This window comes from Musa acuminata, chromosome BXJ2-6, assembly GCF_036884655.1.
Source record: "Musa acuminata AAA Group cultivar baxijiao chromosome BXJ2-6, Cavendish_Baxijiao_AAA, whole genome shotgun sequence".
NCBI classification, from domain to species: domain Eukaryota; kingdom Viridiplantae; phylum Streptophyta; class Magnoliopsida; order Zingiberales; family Musaceae; genus Musa; species Musa acuminata.
The window spans coordinates 44,139,906-44,156,553 of NC_088343.1; the positions used below are offsets into that span (position 1 = coordinate 44,139,906).

Below are 16,648 nucleotides of genomic sequence, written 5' to 3' on the forward strand. Positions count from 1 at the left end.
TATACGATATCTTAACAGTTAATAATGATTCTTGTCGTGCTTGCACGAGCAAAAGTATAGGTGATGTTACGCGATACCTCCGTGATTAATGATAACGATGAGAGACACATAACCTTCTCACTCTTTTTTTTTTTTTTTGGTTATTGTGATCTCTTTATGCTCTCTTTTTATCGTCAATTATAAACAAAGGAGGGGGTGCGACTCGCCTTTACGACCATCAACGATTGACGATGGTGAGAGCCAAGAGGGTTGAGGAAGGTCGAGGACGGGTGACTACGCGGAAGGTGCATAGAAGCATGGTTAGGGTTGAGATAGATTTTTTAATAATAAAGATAAAATTATGAGAGATTTTTGAGAATTTTTCGAATTTTGAGACGTTATCCGAAAAAAAAAATGAAATTTAGAGATATTTATGGGAATTCGTCAGATAAATAAAGCAAGCAGCACAACAGACGACGAAACACATGTGACCGCCTGCCTCTGTCTTCCTGTGTCCTCCTCTACATCGTGTAATCTATAAGCTTTCCTCTTGTTTGCTTTCTCCTCTTCCTTGTGGTTGCTACTTCACCACCACCACCGCTTAGCGTCTCTGCTCTCTTTCTTTCTCCCTTTCTTGTCTGCTGTGTATTCTTTTGTTGTTCTGTGTAAGCAACCAGTGCTTTAACCAAAACGTAGCAGCAATCATTGGTTCTCCTTTCTTGCCCACCACAGAAAGCATCGCACTCTCGGAAGAGTGTGTGCCTGCTTAAAAGAAGGTTAAGCTCAGGGGAATAGGTTGTGGAGGTGATGAGAGGAGCCATGGAGCCGTTGAGGTTGCTGCTGCTACTGCTGCTGATGCTCTGCTGCAGCAGCACTGCGGTGGTGGCGGCGGTGGCCAAGAAGCGGACTTACATAGTTCATATGGCCAAGTCGCAGATGCCGCCCGCGTTCGCGGAGCACCGTCACTGGTACGACGCCTCCCTGCGATCCGTCTCCGACGCGGCCGAGATCATCTACGCCTATGACACCGCTGCCCACGGCTTCTCCGCGCGGCTCTCCCCGGCGGAGGCCCGCGCCCTGGAGCACCGTCCTGGCGTGCTGGGCGTGGTCCTCGAGGAGCGCTACGAGCTCCATACGACCCGCACACCGGAGTTCCTCGGCCTCGACCGCAGCGAGGGGCTCATCCCCCAGTCGAACACTGAGAGCGACGTCGTCGTCGGGGTGCTCGACACAGGCGTGTGGCCCGAGCGCAAGAGCTACGACGACGCTGGGCTCGGGCCCGTCCCCGCGAGCTGGAAGGGCGTGTGCGAGGAGGGGAAGGACTTCAAGGCTGCGGACGCCTGCAACCGGAAGCTGGTCGGCGCGCGGTTCTTCTCCAAGGGGTACGAGGCGAGCATGGGCCCTATCGATGAGACCAAGGAGTCGAGGTCTCCCCGAGATAACGATGGCCACGGCACTCACACCTCCTCCACCGCCGCCGGCTCTGTTGTGCCAGACGCCAACCTTCTCGGCTACGCTGCGGGCACCGCCCGCGGCATGTCCACCCGCGCGCGCGTCGCCGTGTACAAGGTCTGCTGGCTTGGCGGTTGCTTCAGCTCCGACATCCTCGCCGCCATGGACAAGGCCATCGAGGACGGCTGCGGCGTCCTGTCCCTGTCCCTGGGCGGTGGAATGTCAGACTACTACCGCGATAGCGTCGCGATCGGGGCCTTCAACGCCATGGCGAAGGGGGTTGTGGTGTCCTGCTCCGCGGGCAATGCCGGGCCAGGGACGTCCACCCTCTCCAACGTCGCCCCGTGGATCACCACCGTCGGGGCCGGCACGATCGACCGCGACTTCCCGGCCTACGTCGTGCTCGGCGACGGCAAAAACTACACCGGCGTCTCGCTCTACAGCGGAAAGCCCCTCCCTTCCTCCTCGCTCCCCTTGATCTACGCTGGTAACGCCACCAACGCCACCAACGGAAACCTCTGCATGGTGGGGACCCTCTTGCCGGACAAGGTATCTGGAAAGATCGTCCTTTGCGATCGCGGCATCAACGCCCGCGTTCAGAAAGGCTTCGTCGTGCGCGACGCTGGGGGGGCAGGCATGATCCTAGCCAACACCGCTGCTAACGGGGAGGAGCTCGTCGCAGACGCCCACCTCCTCCCGGCCACCGCTGTCGGGGAAAAGGCAGGGGACGCCATCAAGTCCTACCTTTTCTCCGATCCGAACCCCAAGGCGACAGTCGCCTTCGGTGGAACGAAGGTCGGGGTCATGCCGTCACCAGTGGTGGCGGCGTTCTCCTCCCGCGGTCCGAACGCCGTCACGCCGGACATCCTGAAGCCGGATCTCGTCGCCCCAGGGGTGAACATCCTCGCCGCCTGGTCGGGGTCAGTTGGGCCCACAGGGCAGGCGGCGGACCCGCGGCGGACGGAGTTCAACATCATCTCCGGCACCTCCATGTCGTGCCCCCATGTAAGCGGCCTGGCGGCGTTCCTCAGGGGGGCGCACCCGGACTGGAGCCCCGGCGCCATCAAGTCTGCCCTCATGACCACCGCCTACGCTGATTACCCTGGCGGCGGCGGCATCCTCGACGTGGCCACCGGCCGGCCGGCCACGCCCTTCGACTTCGGCGCCGGCCACGTGGATCCACCCAAGGCTCTGGACCCCGGCCTCGTCTACGACCTCACCGTTGACGACTACCTCGACTTCCTCTGCGCCCTGAACTACACGACCCTCCAGATCGCGAGCGTCTCCAGGCGATCCAACTTCAACTGCGACAACAAGAAGGCCTACGCGGTGTCGGACCTCAACTACCCCTCCTTCGCGGTGGCGTTCGCGACGGCGAGCGGCGCGGGCGGCGGAGGTTCCGCCGCGACGACGGTGAAGCACACCCGGACGCTGACCAACGTCGGGGCACCGGGCACATACAAGGCGACGGTCTCGGCGCCGCAGGAGGCAAAGGTGACAGTGGATCCATCGGAGCTAAGCTTCGCGGCAGCGGGGGAGAAGAAGAGCTACACGGTGGCCTTCTCCGCGGCGTCGCAGCCGTCCGGCACGGCCGCCTTCGGCCGCCTCGAGTGGTCCGACGGCAAGCACGTGGTCGCGAGCCCGCTGTCGTTCACGTGGACTTAAAAGTTCGCGATAAGAACGGCTGCCTCCGAAGATGGACGGCTCTGATGGACGCTGGCTGGCGGAGCGAGTTGTTTCTTAAAACAAGCCAAGGTAGAATGTGTTTCTGCTTTTTATTCTTGTTACTTGTTGCTTTCTAATTGTTGTTGTTTGTTGCTGCTTCTGATGCTTCGATTATTCCTATTATTATTGTCATTGCTGCTAATTTAAGTTGGGTGGAACAACCAGAAATTGGGAAGAGCCAAAAAAAAGGTAATGGTTGGTAAGAAATGTATAAATTATATTATGACAAAAAATGATTTAAAACATGTATTGGATAAAGCTTGATTTGTCACAGAGACTTGTAATTTAATGTGCTCACATGGTTGGAAAATGTAGCATAAATTTTTGGGTATATATAACTTCAGCTAAATATGTATATACTATGAAAGATTCATAAAAGAAGAAAATGCTTGCTCAAGTAAAGCTGGGTTCTTCTCCAGGATAATGATGGAGACAGTACAGACTTTAGTCAGTAGCATGAACTTTATTGTGCCCCTTCAGACTTCATAATGACTATTGCTGGGCTGAGGAACTTTTCAAGCAGAGTATGCATATATTCCTGTTGTGTGTTCAAAGTATCCTAATGTTGGCCAACAGCACATCCATGTAATTATATATTAGCTGGTCCAAGTCTGTGAGTGTATGGTGATGATGATTACATGTGTTCCAAATTTATAATATAAGATTTAAGATTTGGCCTTTCTCTGTTGAACTGACTGAAGGTAGCTAAAAAGGAGAATTGAAGTTCCTTTTCATGGAATTTTTCATGAGGCTTACTTATATCACCACCTTTCAATTCTTAAATTGAATTTAAAATTCAAAACTTTTCTAAAGCTGACTTTATCTGAACCAAATGCTTCACATTCTCACAAAAGGAGCTTACACAGCATAAAATGTGATCATTATGGTGTTAATGTGGTAGGTGGTGGGATAGAAGATGATTTGAATTATCAAGTATTCTTTTTTTTTTTTTTTGAATTTTGTGGGTGCAAAAAGCTTCCTTGTTAAATGCAAGATTCAACAATCAAGATGACTAGAACAGAGTTTGATAGCAAAATCATGTTTGGAATTGGGTCAAAATAATCATTTTGATGATGAACTTTGTGACTTCCTTTGGACAATAGCAAAATCATTGTTGTTTCTCATGAGCTTAACATACTTATAATGTTCATGCAATTTCTTGGTTTCCCATGGTGTTCTTTCATGCAGGTGATTTATTTTGGACCTTAAATGTTGATTTTGGGGTAGTGAATATATTCAATCCTACTATTTAGAAAAGAGAATAATTCTTAGGATAGTGAAACTTGAAAAAAAATATTCAACCTCACTCAATAAATACACATAAAATATTGGTCTATAGACTCGAAATATTATTCTATATATTTTAAATATTATGAATTTTGATGATTTATCACATACCTTTATTATTTATCTTTTTTATAAAAAAAATCATCTTTTTTCATTCGAAAACCGAGAGAGATGGGTCAACTTGACCTAATTAAAGTGGTCCATTTATTTAGAAGATTCTTCTTGTATTCTCTCTAATTCTTGTATTATTGTGTCTATTGGTTACTATTAATTTTCAAATGAAAAATACATAAACTTTTTGTCTTCTTTTTTAGAACAAAAGTATTTTTAGTGTTTTGTTTCTAGTGATATTATATTTTCTAGCAACATCTCCATTTAATCTCATATTGAAAATAGGCAAAGATTGAAATTAATTAATGTATTTATTATTAATTTAAGTTTAAATATTTTAGAATAATGATTTAGATTAAATAAAGTTATTAAATTAATTATCCCATCAGGATTATGATATTGTTAATATGAAATAATTTATTAATAATATGTGGATAGCCTAATATATAGTGCACCTAAATGCATGATGGCTTTAGGTCAAAAGATCTGTAGATGCCCATCTAATCATTCCTATCACTTCCTCCGGTTTTCATGTATCTGAATATATTGAATCCATCTCACTTAACTAAGAGAGTCATTATTGTTGGAGAAAAAAAAAGGAAGATTTATCAAATCTATTTCATTAAAACAATAGATGATGATAGGGGATATTTGATATAACACACGTATCTAAAAGGAGGACAACCGATCAAATCTTGAAACGATATAATAAACTTGAAAACAACAATAATCGTGCAGCTCCGAACCATAAGAAGCATCACCCAAAATCAAGTGGTGTGAAACCACAACAATCAGCCCATGTCATCCGAAGCGAATGACCCGATTGCTTGGAATGTCGACAGTCGCATACGATTAACTTTCGACGAGAGGTATAAAACGCTACTCTCAGGCATAATCTAGGGGATATCAATCACTTCCTAAAAAACTAACTTAAGCTTCGGAGGGACCGAGTCGGGAATTCTCCTTCTCAGCATCGACCTATTGTGTATGAATTCGACGTCGAAGGTAACTTTAGCTCCATTTCCGGTTGGCTAGGAGATACCAGCCCCAATCTGTCATTCCCTCTTTATTCAACCCCTAAAACAATCACGTGAACGACTTTATACAATCGGGATCAAGTTGTATCGGTTCTTGGGCAACAACATAAATTACTAAAATAGGTGATAATATATATATATATATATATATATATATATATATATATATATATATATATATATATATATATATGACACATAAAAGAGGGCGAGGTGGCTTCAACAGCCAAAAACTGCACGCGCAATGCACGTGCCATTAAAATGGCTGACGGTTGGGTTCGAGTTTATGGGCTCGATAAAAGGAAAACGAAAAAGGAATGAAGGGGGAAAAGGGTTACGAGGTTTGATCGATCGGTGGTCGCGGTGTCGGGGGAGAGCGGCGACATGGCGGACTGGGACGGCGCTTCGGACAGCGATCTGAAGGCGGCGGGGGCGGAGCCGCTTTCTGACGGGCGGCGCGGGCTGCGGCTCAAGGGTTGGCACATCGAGTCCATCAAGCGCCCCATCCTCGGCTCGCTCGCCCGCCAAGAGTACGTCGATCGCTCACACTGAACCCTCGTACGAGTCTGAATTGTTCATGTTCTTGCAACTCATGTATTCTGGTTTCTCTTTGGTATGATGGAAACATGTGTAACTCTTGATTACTTGTGAGGGAACAAAGGTACGTGTAATGGTTCGAAATGTTTAGGAACACCGAGAAATTAGACAAGAACACGCGGTCTCTGGAAGAAGATACGGTGAAGGATGAACTTGGGCTATGATCTACTTGGATTTATGAAGAACAACTCGAAGAGTCTTCTCTTAATATCTAATTATACCGGTTAAAGTGCTCCGTTTAGAATATGATGCATTTGATTTTTCAGAATGTTGGCTACTGCCTGAGGAAGCTTAGTGGTGTAATTTCAGCTGATAATGTTTTAGCTAATATAAGTACGGAAGAAGTGAAAATTGGTAGGTATTATGCAATGGAATCTTAGAAAATATGTATTGGTGTTTATTAAGGATAAAAAAGGTAGGTTGGTGCCAGACTCCCTGCTAATGCAGGGTTTTGGGGATGTATCTGGTCTTATCCTTGCAAGCAATGAGGTTGTTTCTATGACTTGGAACCGTGGTCACCTAGGTCAATAAGTAGTAACTTCATTATACAGCACCAAGGTTCAGTAAAATGTGTGTCTAGAAAATTAGCTTGTGATCTTAGGATCGATATTTGATTGTTGGTCATGTTTCAGGAGTTGCATCAGGTCGTTGATAAGTTATATCCAGCTTATGTTAGATCTCATGAACATAAATCATGTTCAATGACGACAAAAGATTCATGTAGCCGACCGTAGACAATTGGGATATTATGGATTTGTTGTTGTTGCTGTACTTTTGTGTTTTCATGTGGAACTAACTTGAGTGAGCACTCATCATTGTGATCACAAGGTACTCTGATCATGGTTTATGCCAATTCAAATGGAAATTTTCACAGCATGGTTTCCAAGTACTATAATATATCAGTCTTATCAGTCATATTGTATCAAGACACTGGTGCACCGAATGTAATGGTTATAACTGACATACTAAACAATTTTTAGTTGTGCATGAAGGCATATTGGACAAATTGGTACCTTCCAATTTGATAAGATTCTAGAACAGCTACTACCGGACTACCAATACTGCCATCAAAAACCTTAGTTCACATAATCTTAATACAATTTTATTGCAACCTAGGTGGTCTGATGATATGCCTAACTTGCATGCAATGAATTTCATCATTTGGACCAATATTCTGAAGCATAAATTTTCAGTAATCGAATTATCTATTTATATATACTGATTTAACCCTTTGTTATCTAGGCTATCACAGCCATGAATTCTATGGTTTCCATGCTGCCTTTCTTTGTCATTATATCCTATAATTCTTTTCAAACATGGGCAAGCTTGTTGTCAGGCAGTAAGTTGGTGGGATGTCTCCTCTCATCAACATTATTGAAAGAAAGAAAATATGAAAGTAAAAGAAATAGCTTTTCAAGGGTTAATAATTTGTTAATTTTTTTTGCTAAAGTTCATAGTGGTTTGGTAACTTCAGGATAATGACCTTCAGATACATTTTTGAGATATCGATAATTTCTATTGTGTACTTACGATTGAACTTTTGCTGCTAAATTTTGCTTCAGGCTGGAAGAAAAGCTAGGAACATCGCACTTGCCTGAAATGGTGTTTGGAGATAGTTCTTTATTTCTTTTACATGTGGGAACTGGTATTAAATTGCATTTCAATGCATTTGACGCTCTAATGGGTTGGATGCAAGAAGCACTGCCACCGGTTGAGGTCCCTGCTGCTGCAAAATGGAAGTTCAGAAGGTCAGTTTACTTCAATACTTCACTTGGACAGGCTGCAAAATTTCAGGTTTATTATGAATTTTTTATATTAGAAGGCATCATTATCTTCATGCAACTGTTGCTTCAATAGTAAATGTCATTGTCAATGTTCAGAAAACATTTTGTCGATCTATAAAGGTTTTGATGCTAAAATCTTTAATTCTGGAGATATTCTTTTTCTTTTGATATTTTCGTATCGTGTGGCATTTATAGTGTCAAATGGTGTTTTATGTAATCGCTGAAGCATTTGTCAATCTATTTTCCAATTAGGAGAAAAGGCTTGATGTAATTTGCAAATTGTATATCTCTACCTGATATATGTTCATGGTAAAATATTGGATATCAATCTTACTTATGGTCTTTGGTCTCAGCAAACCTTCACAGCAAGTGATTCTCGATTATGATTACACATTTACAACACCATATTGTGGCAGTGAAACATCAGAATCAGAATTAGAAAAGGTTTGGTTATTTTTGCTTTAAGAATTTTACCAGAATGTTGGATTATGCTTCTGGCCATTGAGTTTTTTCTTGTGAAGTTGCTTCTATTAACAAGCTAAGTTGGTGTGTCTTCTTCTGTGATTCTGGAGATTCTTCCATGGTTGGTCTTGGACAGGGATATATTTCATGTTTGTTACCACTTTCTACTTGATTAGTATCAAGATTTTGGACTTCTAGGAAGTTAATTGGTAAGATGAGACTTTTGTATATATATATTTTAATCTATATACTCATGAGTAACATGTAGTGATGTTCCAACTTTGATACATTTGCGTTTTAGGATTTTACATGAATGACAAGTAGTGATGAATAGATATTTTAGGATTTTACATTTGAGTTTCATATGGGTCTCTAAAATTTAACTAGAGTATAAACTGGTCTGGGATGATTTTGAGATGGCTTTAAAGTGGTAACCCAATTCGTAGCGATTAACATGAAACTAGTAAGTGGTAACACAAGGAATAGCTGTTAACACGAAACTAGTTTGGTATTGTTTAATTTAATTTTGAAACAAAGGGACTGAAGGTATCGGAAAAGAGAACACTATGAGCAAAGAGTTCTAAAGTAGACTTCATAGTTTCAAATGTTCTTTAGTTTTGCAAACATAGATCATCTTAACATTGGCAAGGTTCAACTGGATATTAGCTTTCTTAGGGCCTAAGCCCTTCAGTCTTCAACAATATCTCATAATCTTTTGACTGACTCCATTGCTTGTCATCTTGGTTAAATGCAAGATGAGCTTTCGGGACATGATAATAATGTGTTAGGTTTGGTTGGTGTAGGACGTTCCTTAGTCAACTCAACTCAAGGCCCAAGTGTACTTCGAAGAATTGCTGCTCATTAAAGTTTACACCTGTTACTAATGAAAAGTTGTCCATCAAACAATATACCGAGATGGTGCTTATGTGACTCACATGAATAAGCATTGTTTGGAACTGATATTCAAGTAAGGAATCAAATCTTGGTTACTTTATTGGTCCCCTCTTAGAGTTGTATGTATCCAGAATATCACAGTGATTCAAGGTCCATAATCTTGCAATTAATCTGTAGAAAATTGTCATCTATTAATAAGTTCTTTTTATTTAAGGAGTATCTGGCATATGATATTATCATGAGGTTCGTAGTACGCCTTCTGTCAAGACCTTTACGTGTACATTGTTTGGAACTGATATTCAAGGAATCAAATCTTGGTTACTATATTGGTCCCCTCTTAGAGTTGTATGGATCCGGAATATCACAGTGATTCAAGGTCCATAATCTTGCAATTAATCTGTAGAAAATTGTCATCTATTAATAAGTTCTTTTTAGTTAAGGATTATCTGGCATATGATATCATTATGAGGTTCGTGGTACGCCTTCTGTCAAGACCTCTATTGATACATTTCTGTAAACCTTCAATCATATTTTGACCCAAAGAAAATTGAAAAAAGTCTCATTTTCTGGAACCTATTCTATGTTGAAACCCTTTAGCCTAGTCCATCAAGTTCTTTTAATTGGAGTAAAAGAATAATTATTTTTTCTCATCATTAAGGAAATCTATTCTATAGTTCAATTAGAGACCTTATGTAATGCTTTCAGTTGAAACTTATAGTCATTCTAGTGCTACTTGAGGACCATTTTCTTCTGACATTTCTTTTGTATGCATCTAACCTTATCTTTTGACTGAGGGAGGTATAAGCATTAGTTCCTATATGGATATATAGTAGCATTTCTTTTGGGATTTTGTGGATTTTAAGGTCCACAAGTTTGCAAATACACAAAAAAACATCCTCATTGTATTTATATTGTAACTCAGACAATTCTAGAAGATGGTTGCTGCAGTCTTCACTGGGAGGACTGTGACGAGCGAATTGATCTGGCTGTATTGTCAATGAAAGAACCAATCCTGTTCTATGATGAGGTTGGTAACTAAAATATGGTGAATATGAAAATATATGTTACCTTTTGAGGATAGTGCTGATTTTTTAACAATTGATTTGTAACTTCTCTAGGTAGTTCTCTATGAGGATGAGTTGGCTGATAATGGAGTATCACTCTTAACTGTAAAAGTGGTAAAGGCTATTCTTTTGGTCATCAGATTTTGTGAATGGCCTTGTTTTACGCACACTGGAATATCACTTTTTATATAATATTTTTCCCCATACTTGTAGAGAGTCATGCCTAGTTGCTGGTTTCTTCTTCTGCGTTACTGGGTAAGTTTACGAATTTATTTACCTTTCACATATTTTAGATGCCCTGAAATATTTCCTTTAATGTATCCTATGGAATAAATATTTTATATCCTTACATTTCAGAGCATCTGGTCAAGTTAATTTTTCAAATGTAAAGAATAGATGTGTTCGTAAATGATCACAAGACAATGTTATTATACCACCCATTTTGAAGCTTGCATATTTATTTTAGTAAGCAACAATGCCCCCCGACTATTGTTTCTGTTAAAGACCATATGATATTTCTTGCTAGAAAGAATTATATGATAGTAAATTGAACGGGTAAGTGCCTATGAGCCTCCTTTCATATCCTCCCATAAGCAGTGCTCTTGTGAAATATCTACCTGAAAATCTAAGGAAGATTTTCATGTTAAGTTGTTAACCTTAGTTTGAGAAAACTTTAGTTGTCCATTTTGGTATTTATGAATGATACTTTAGGACCTTTGTTTTCCAAATTTTGGTTTTTCTTCCGGCTACTAAAGCAATCTTCATTGCAGCTTAGAGTTGATGGAGTATTAATGAGACTAAGGGATACTCGAGTTTATTGTTCTTTTGCTAGCGATGACAAAGTGAAGCCTATCATCATTCGAGAGAACTGCTGGAGAGAAGCAACTATTGAAAGTTTATCTGTCGTAAGCTTGTGCATTCTCATTAAAGACAATTTTTGCACGCAAATATCTGTCTAGCTAGTGTAAGATAATCTAGTTGGCAGGGTACTTAAATGCTGCAAAATGGAATTGGAAGGTTTTCTTTTCTTTTCACTAGACGTTGCTGCATAACCAAACAGTTCTTTTTGCCTTCGAACTTTTTGTTGTATATTTAAGCTTATGAGCCCAATCTCTTCTTTGTAGACTTACTAAAAGGTTACCTTTTATCTGGACATATTCAGATTACATACTATTCTAAAACTAACATACATGTTCTATTGCATACTTATCTGATTGGCAGCCTGCTAAATTTTGCTTTTTAGTTGCCTAATTAATACAAGAAGACATGTACCTTACTAATATTTTTATGTTGCTTTAAATTATGCAGCAAGGCTTTCCTTCTGGTTCTGCAGCATATGCGGATCCAAATCTTATCAGTCAAAATCTCCCTATAGTCAAAAATAAAACCCAAAGGCTGAAGATTCCCAGGTAATCCATTTTATGTTCTTAATGACATAATGTTGCTTCAGAAATTTTTTTTCCATAAGCATAACCGGAATGCTTTTTAAAAAAAAAAAATCCCATTTTTAATGAAATATCCATCAGCAATAGGTTGTATAAGTAAATCCGTTTTTGAAAATCCACAGCCTGTCCATGTTGAAGTTGCTTGCTGTATTTTAAGAGCATCAGAGAATATTAGGTTTGAGGGTGGTGTCCAATGATGCACTGCTTCCTAAGAGAAAAAAATAAAAAAGTAAAAGCAAACAAATGGTTTAGGCATTATGATAATATGGAGTCAGTGATTAGATCTGATATGAAGATCATATAGACTGATACTTGAAGAGAAGGTCTATTTGTGGGGAAAAAGATACTTACATTTGACAGGGTACAATACTTGCTAACAAATTTAATTCATTATGATGCATGTTTCCTTGATCCCTTTCCTCAAAAGGAGGACTTCTACAATTTTTCCGAAAAATTATGAGGGAATTCTTAGTGGTTGCAAGCCTTCCATGTCCATCTTTCTCTCTCTCTCCCCTCTTTCTATCTCCTTCCCCCCTTCTCTTGTTTTCTTCATCTTTATGTCATATGATTCCTTTTTCTCTTATTAGGTAGCTTTATGTTCATCATTTTTCCATTCAATTGATTTTTTAAGTTTTACTCAGATCCATCATTTCAGGAGGTTGATTGGAATATGCCAATAACTTGATGGAATCATTATATGGACTGCCGATATTTTTCTTCTCCTGGTCCTATGTGAGAACATTTTCAGCATAATTACATCAAATATGCTACCCTGAAAGCTAGGACTCTTGTCGAATTCTGGATGATGAAGTTAGATGATGGCAATTTTCCCAATTTATTTCTTTGTTGAATCATGTGCTTTCTTTTGTGAATGGTCAACTTTATATCACTTACAATTTCTTTTCAATGCAACTTTTGATGTGATGCATTCTTATGGTTGGGCTTGTCTCAACAACTCCTCAATTAGCATGGTCGATCAGACTGCAATTTCGGTTGAAACGGTATGGTACAACCGGCATTTAGTGGTCTGACTGCTTCCTGGTTCATGGACCATGCTATTTCGGCTGAAATTTGCCTGGTTTAAAGCATACCAGGCATTACACAAGTACAGTGTGGTATGGCCAAATGTTACCGATTGGTACCAATGAGTACAATTTCGACGGTAACAAGGTGCTTGACCCAAATTTGACAGTTGGCCCACGTTTAGGGATTATTTAACCCACTCTTGGCTGTGTCCACTTCCCTTGTCTCACACTCACTTAGTCACTCTCTTTCTACCTTTGTCACTCTCTTCCTCTCTTTTGGATTTTGGATCTCTTCTTTTTTTAAGGTAATGCAATTCAAGTGGGTTATCTGGCAAATTGAAACCTCTATTTGCCTTCATTCTTCCAAAGGATACTGGTTTGTTTGGTGGTTTCAGGGAGACTATTTGCTAGATGGATTCTGTTTTTCTTAAATTCACTCTCTTTGATTGATGGGAGGACATTTGTGTTTTTGTGCTTCATTAGTGGTCTACCCCTTAAAAGGCGATCAGATAGCCTTAAACTTTGACAAGTTAACCTTGCAGCAGTCAGTTTGAGGTGGTTGTTGATTATTGTCCTATCGGATTGAGTCTCGCTCCTTTCGAGTCATTTTGGATGAGACGATAGAGATGGATTATATTTTTCCTAAATTCACTCTCTTTGATTGATGGGAGGAAATTTGTGTTTTTGTGCTTCATTAGTGGTCTACCCCTAAAAAAGCTATCAAATAGCCTTAAGCTTTGAAAAGTCAAACCTTACAGCGGTCAGTTTGAGGTCATGGCTGATTATTGTCCTCACTGTTCGAGTCTCATTCCTTTTGAGCCATTTTGGATGAGAAGATAGAGACCAAATTCATCAACTTCTAATGTCCTTATGGAATGCAACTTGCCCACCGAAGTGGAGGTGCTTTTTGCTAGGGCAGACCATCGTTTGTGAGAATGAGGATTATCCAATTTGGGGTCTCTCTTGAACCACCCTACTTTTTAGGAATGAATACCATCAAGGTCTTTGAGTCTCAATTCAAACTTGATGCAGAGGGACATCTAAGTATGGTGGCTGATTTGTGAGCCGGCAAACCCATGGGAGAATATGGGATAGCATAGGATCCGTTTCCTTCCATCTAAGGTCATCTTCCTAAGCAGCGATCCTTTCTTTCAAGTAGATTCCCTTTTTTTTTGTAGAATGTAGGATGTCCACTGGAAAGAAGGAACCTCCTTCCACTGTTTAATATTGTCAATCCTTTTGGAAATAGATGGTCAGCCACTCCTTGGCCATCCACAGCCCCTGTAAGTGGGACTCTTTAACCTACCAACATATACAATTCTTCGTCTACCATTCTTTTATCATTAACTTAGTAACTTCTACTTCCATCCTCTCCTACTTGACTTTAACATGTGAGGGACCATTGTCAAATATACTTTTGGTGGACTTTAATGTTGTTTTGTCTTCCAGACCCATGCTTAAACTCCCCATAAACGGGCCTAGTCGAATATTACTAGAGATGATGGTTATCATTCAATGGTTGTTTGCATATGTGCTGCAATAACTTCCGTTGCTACCTGTTACTTATGGATGATGTGTACTATGGTGAACTCGGACAGAAGCATGAATGTCATAAACTTTGCGGACGGTAGAATTTGTTGTACATCATTCTTAGTGCCTGTCTCATGAAATCTTTCTCACTGCAGTTCCTTATCAGAAAATGATGGTGGGAATTTCAATGTATCCGAGAAGCAGCTCTGAAGTTTGCTACCTATACAATGTTTCTCTACCAGTAAAAAAGAAAAGAAACTTCATTTTAGGACAATTTCTGGATTTGCCACCGTGGTACTGTGCACGTCCATCATCCTATTATGCTTTTCTTTTCCTGCACTATTGCATCATTCACTGCTTAGGACTGCACCTCCTCTTGTAATGATATACTTCAAATGCTTCAATGTCTACAGGCTCACTATTATGTAAAGGCTTATAAAATTCTAGGAAATGGACAATGTTAGAAGTTATTGCGCTTTGAGTAATTAAATCACAGGATTGTGCAGAGATTTTACCAAGCACATGCTTTTGTTTTATAATTCAGAATCTTGTTTTATACAGATATCATGATTTCAGAAGGTTGCTTTTGTTCTATCTGGGTGGTGGTGTGGCTACCCTTGCATTGTCATTTTTGTATAATCATGAGTTTATTGTGATTTCTTGCCTTGTCTGATCTTTAATATGTTCATGATTAGAACATTTTTATGTTAGCATCATAGATAAGAAAAGAGGGTGAGTGTTAGTTCTATGATAGAGTTGCTTTACTTATGAATGGTAGGTTACATTTAAAAAAAAAAGGAACTTGTTTTATTGGTTCAATAAAATTAGCATGTGTGTGCTTGATAAATAAAAACTCCTCTGATAATATCAAGGTAGCATTAAAAAACAGAAAGAATAATGATGTGAGAGTTTGATGTGTTGTGCCACTTAGCTAATTTGTTGGATTGATGAGGCATATGCTGATCAGACGTGCACTTCAGATCACCTTGTCACTATCAAATTTTAGAGCAGTCATCCTCATATTTTGATATTAACATTTAAACCCCTTTAACTATTTAAATCCCTTTGCATGATGATACTGTAGTGTGTATTCATCCAAATAAGCTGAAGTCAATAGTTGAAAATTATTAAATATTAAATACGTCTTTTATATTTTTATTGATTGTTTGATTTTTCATTGAGCTATGGAAATAATTTTCCAATTAGATTGAAATTAATTATGTAATGACACTTTTGGTATTGGTGAATTTTGCACATATTGTATGCCTTTTTTTTTAATTTCCTAAACTTAAATAAAAAATGATAATTTTTTTAAAAATAGGACACTTCTCTATTAGGTTGAAATTAATTATATTGACACTTGTGGCATTGGCTGAAGTCTTGCACATAACGAACGTCATTTTTAATTTTTATTAGACTTATTTTAAAATTGATTGATTTTGGAGGGATAAATTATTTATTAATCGTTAAGCTTTTAAATAGATATATAAATTCCCTTACCAACAATAAAAGAATGATTAAACTCAACTCTTTTGGGCGGCGAATACGAAGAATCACCGATTGATAGGAAATTTATCGACATATAGTCATCACGTGTCATATAAGTCATTTTTTCTCTCCCTTTATAACAAGGAAAGGAAAGTAATCATAAACTACTCACTACATTTGAAATACTTAAATTCATATTTGGAGATCTCATATATTAACTTAAGTATCGTCGACGAGTGGGGGGGGGGGGGGGGGGGAGGGGTGGGGGTGGGGGCCACAACTAAGCACCAAGCCACTCCCAAAGTTATTATCTTAGGATCACCCTAAGAGGAGATAACCCCGACTCGAGGTACCACAATTAAGCACCAAGCCACTCCCAAAGTTAGCTAGGGCAGGGCCTTCCACCCAAGGCTGCTCTTCCAACTCTAAAAAAAAAGAACTCTTCGATGAGGTCACACTCAAGAGGGAACTCATCACCTCAAGATTATGGAAGACAGAGCTCTACCTTGAGCACAATATAATAATAAAAAGGATTCTGTCCTTAAAGCATCACCTCAACCAAAAAGCAACGACATATGAAAGAAAATTTTATTAAAAGTGAGAGAATTACACTAGTGTGGCACTTACAATCGAGGGCTCACGATCATAAGACACAAACTGAAACCCTTCATAAGAGATAAAAAAAAAAAAGAAAATGAGAGGAGACCAAACCATTCAATCAAAAGAGGAGGATGAGTTAGTGTTGTTGTTGAAAGGGGCTTGCGATTT

The 16,648-nt window shown here is 40.1% G+C and overlaps 2 protein-coding genes across 3 annotated transcripts; both read left to right on the top strand.

Moving 5' to 3' along the window:
- The first annotated feature begins 456 nt into the window (after window positions 1–456).
- Window positions 457–3,838, top strand: LOC103990105 (subtilisin-like protease SBT1.7). Its single transcript, XM_009409141.3, has 2 exons — window positions 457–3,186; window positions 3,576–3,838. Exon 1 carries the CDS (start codon window positions 787–789, stop codon window positions 3,094–3,096), a length of 2,310 nt encoding a protein of 769 aa, XP_009407416.1. The 5' UTR covers window positions 457–786; the 3' UTR covers window positions 3,097–3,186; window positions 3,576–3,838.
- A 2,059-nt stretch (window positions 3,839–5,897) lies between these two features.
- LOC135581606 (TIP41-like protein) lies at window positions 5,898–14,913 on the top strand. 2 transcript variants are annotated; one of them, XM_065114962.1, is made up of 9 exons: window positions 5,898–6,121; window positions 7,751–7,936; window positions 8,326–8,416; window positions 10,251–10,355; window positions 10,447–10,506; window positions 10,606–10,647; window positions 11,163–11,297; window positions 11,701–11,801; window positions 14,548–14,913. In XM_065114962.1, the coding sequence occupies exons 1-9, from the start codon at window positions 5,976–5,978 to the stop codon at window positions 14,600–14,602; spliced, it is 921 nt and encodes a 306-aa protein (XP_064971034.1). In that variant the 5' UTR covers window positions 5,898–5,975; the 3' UTR covers window positions 14,603–14,913. The 2 variants fall into 2 exon arrangements, with proteins under 2 accessions (XP_064971034.1, XP_064971035.1); XM_065114963.1 differs by lacking the exon at window positions 14,548–14,913 and adding an exon at window positions 12,493–12,744.
- The last annotated feature ends 1,735 nt before the right edge of the window (window positions 14,914–16,648 follow it).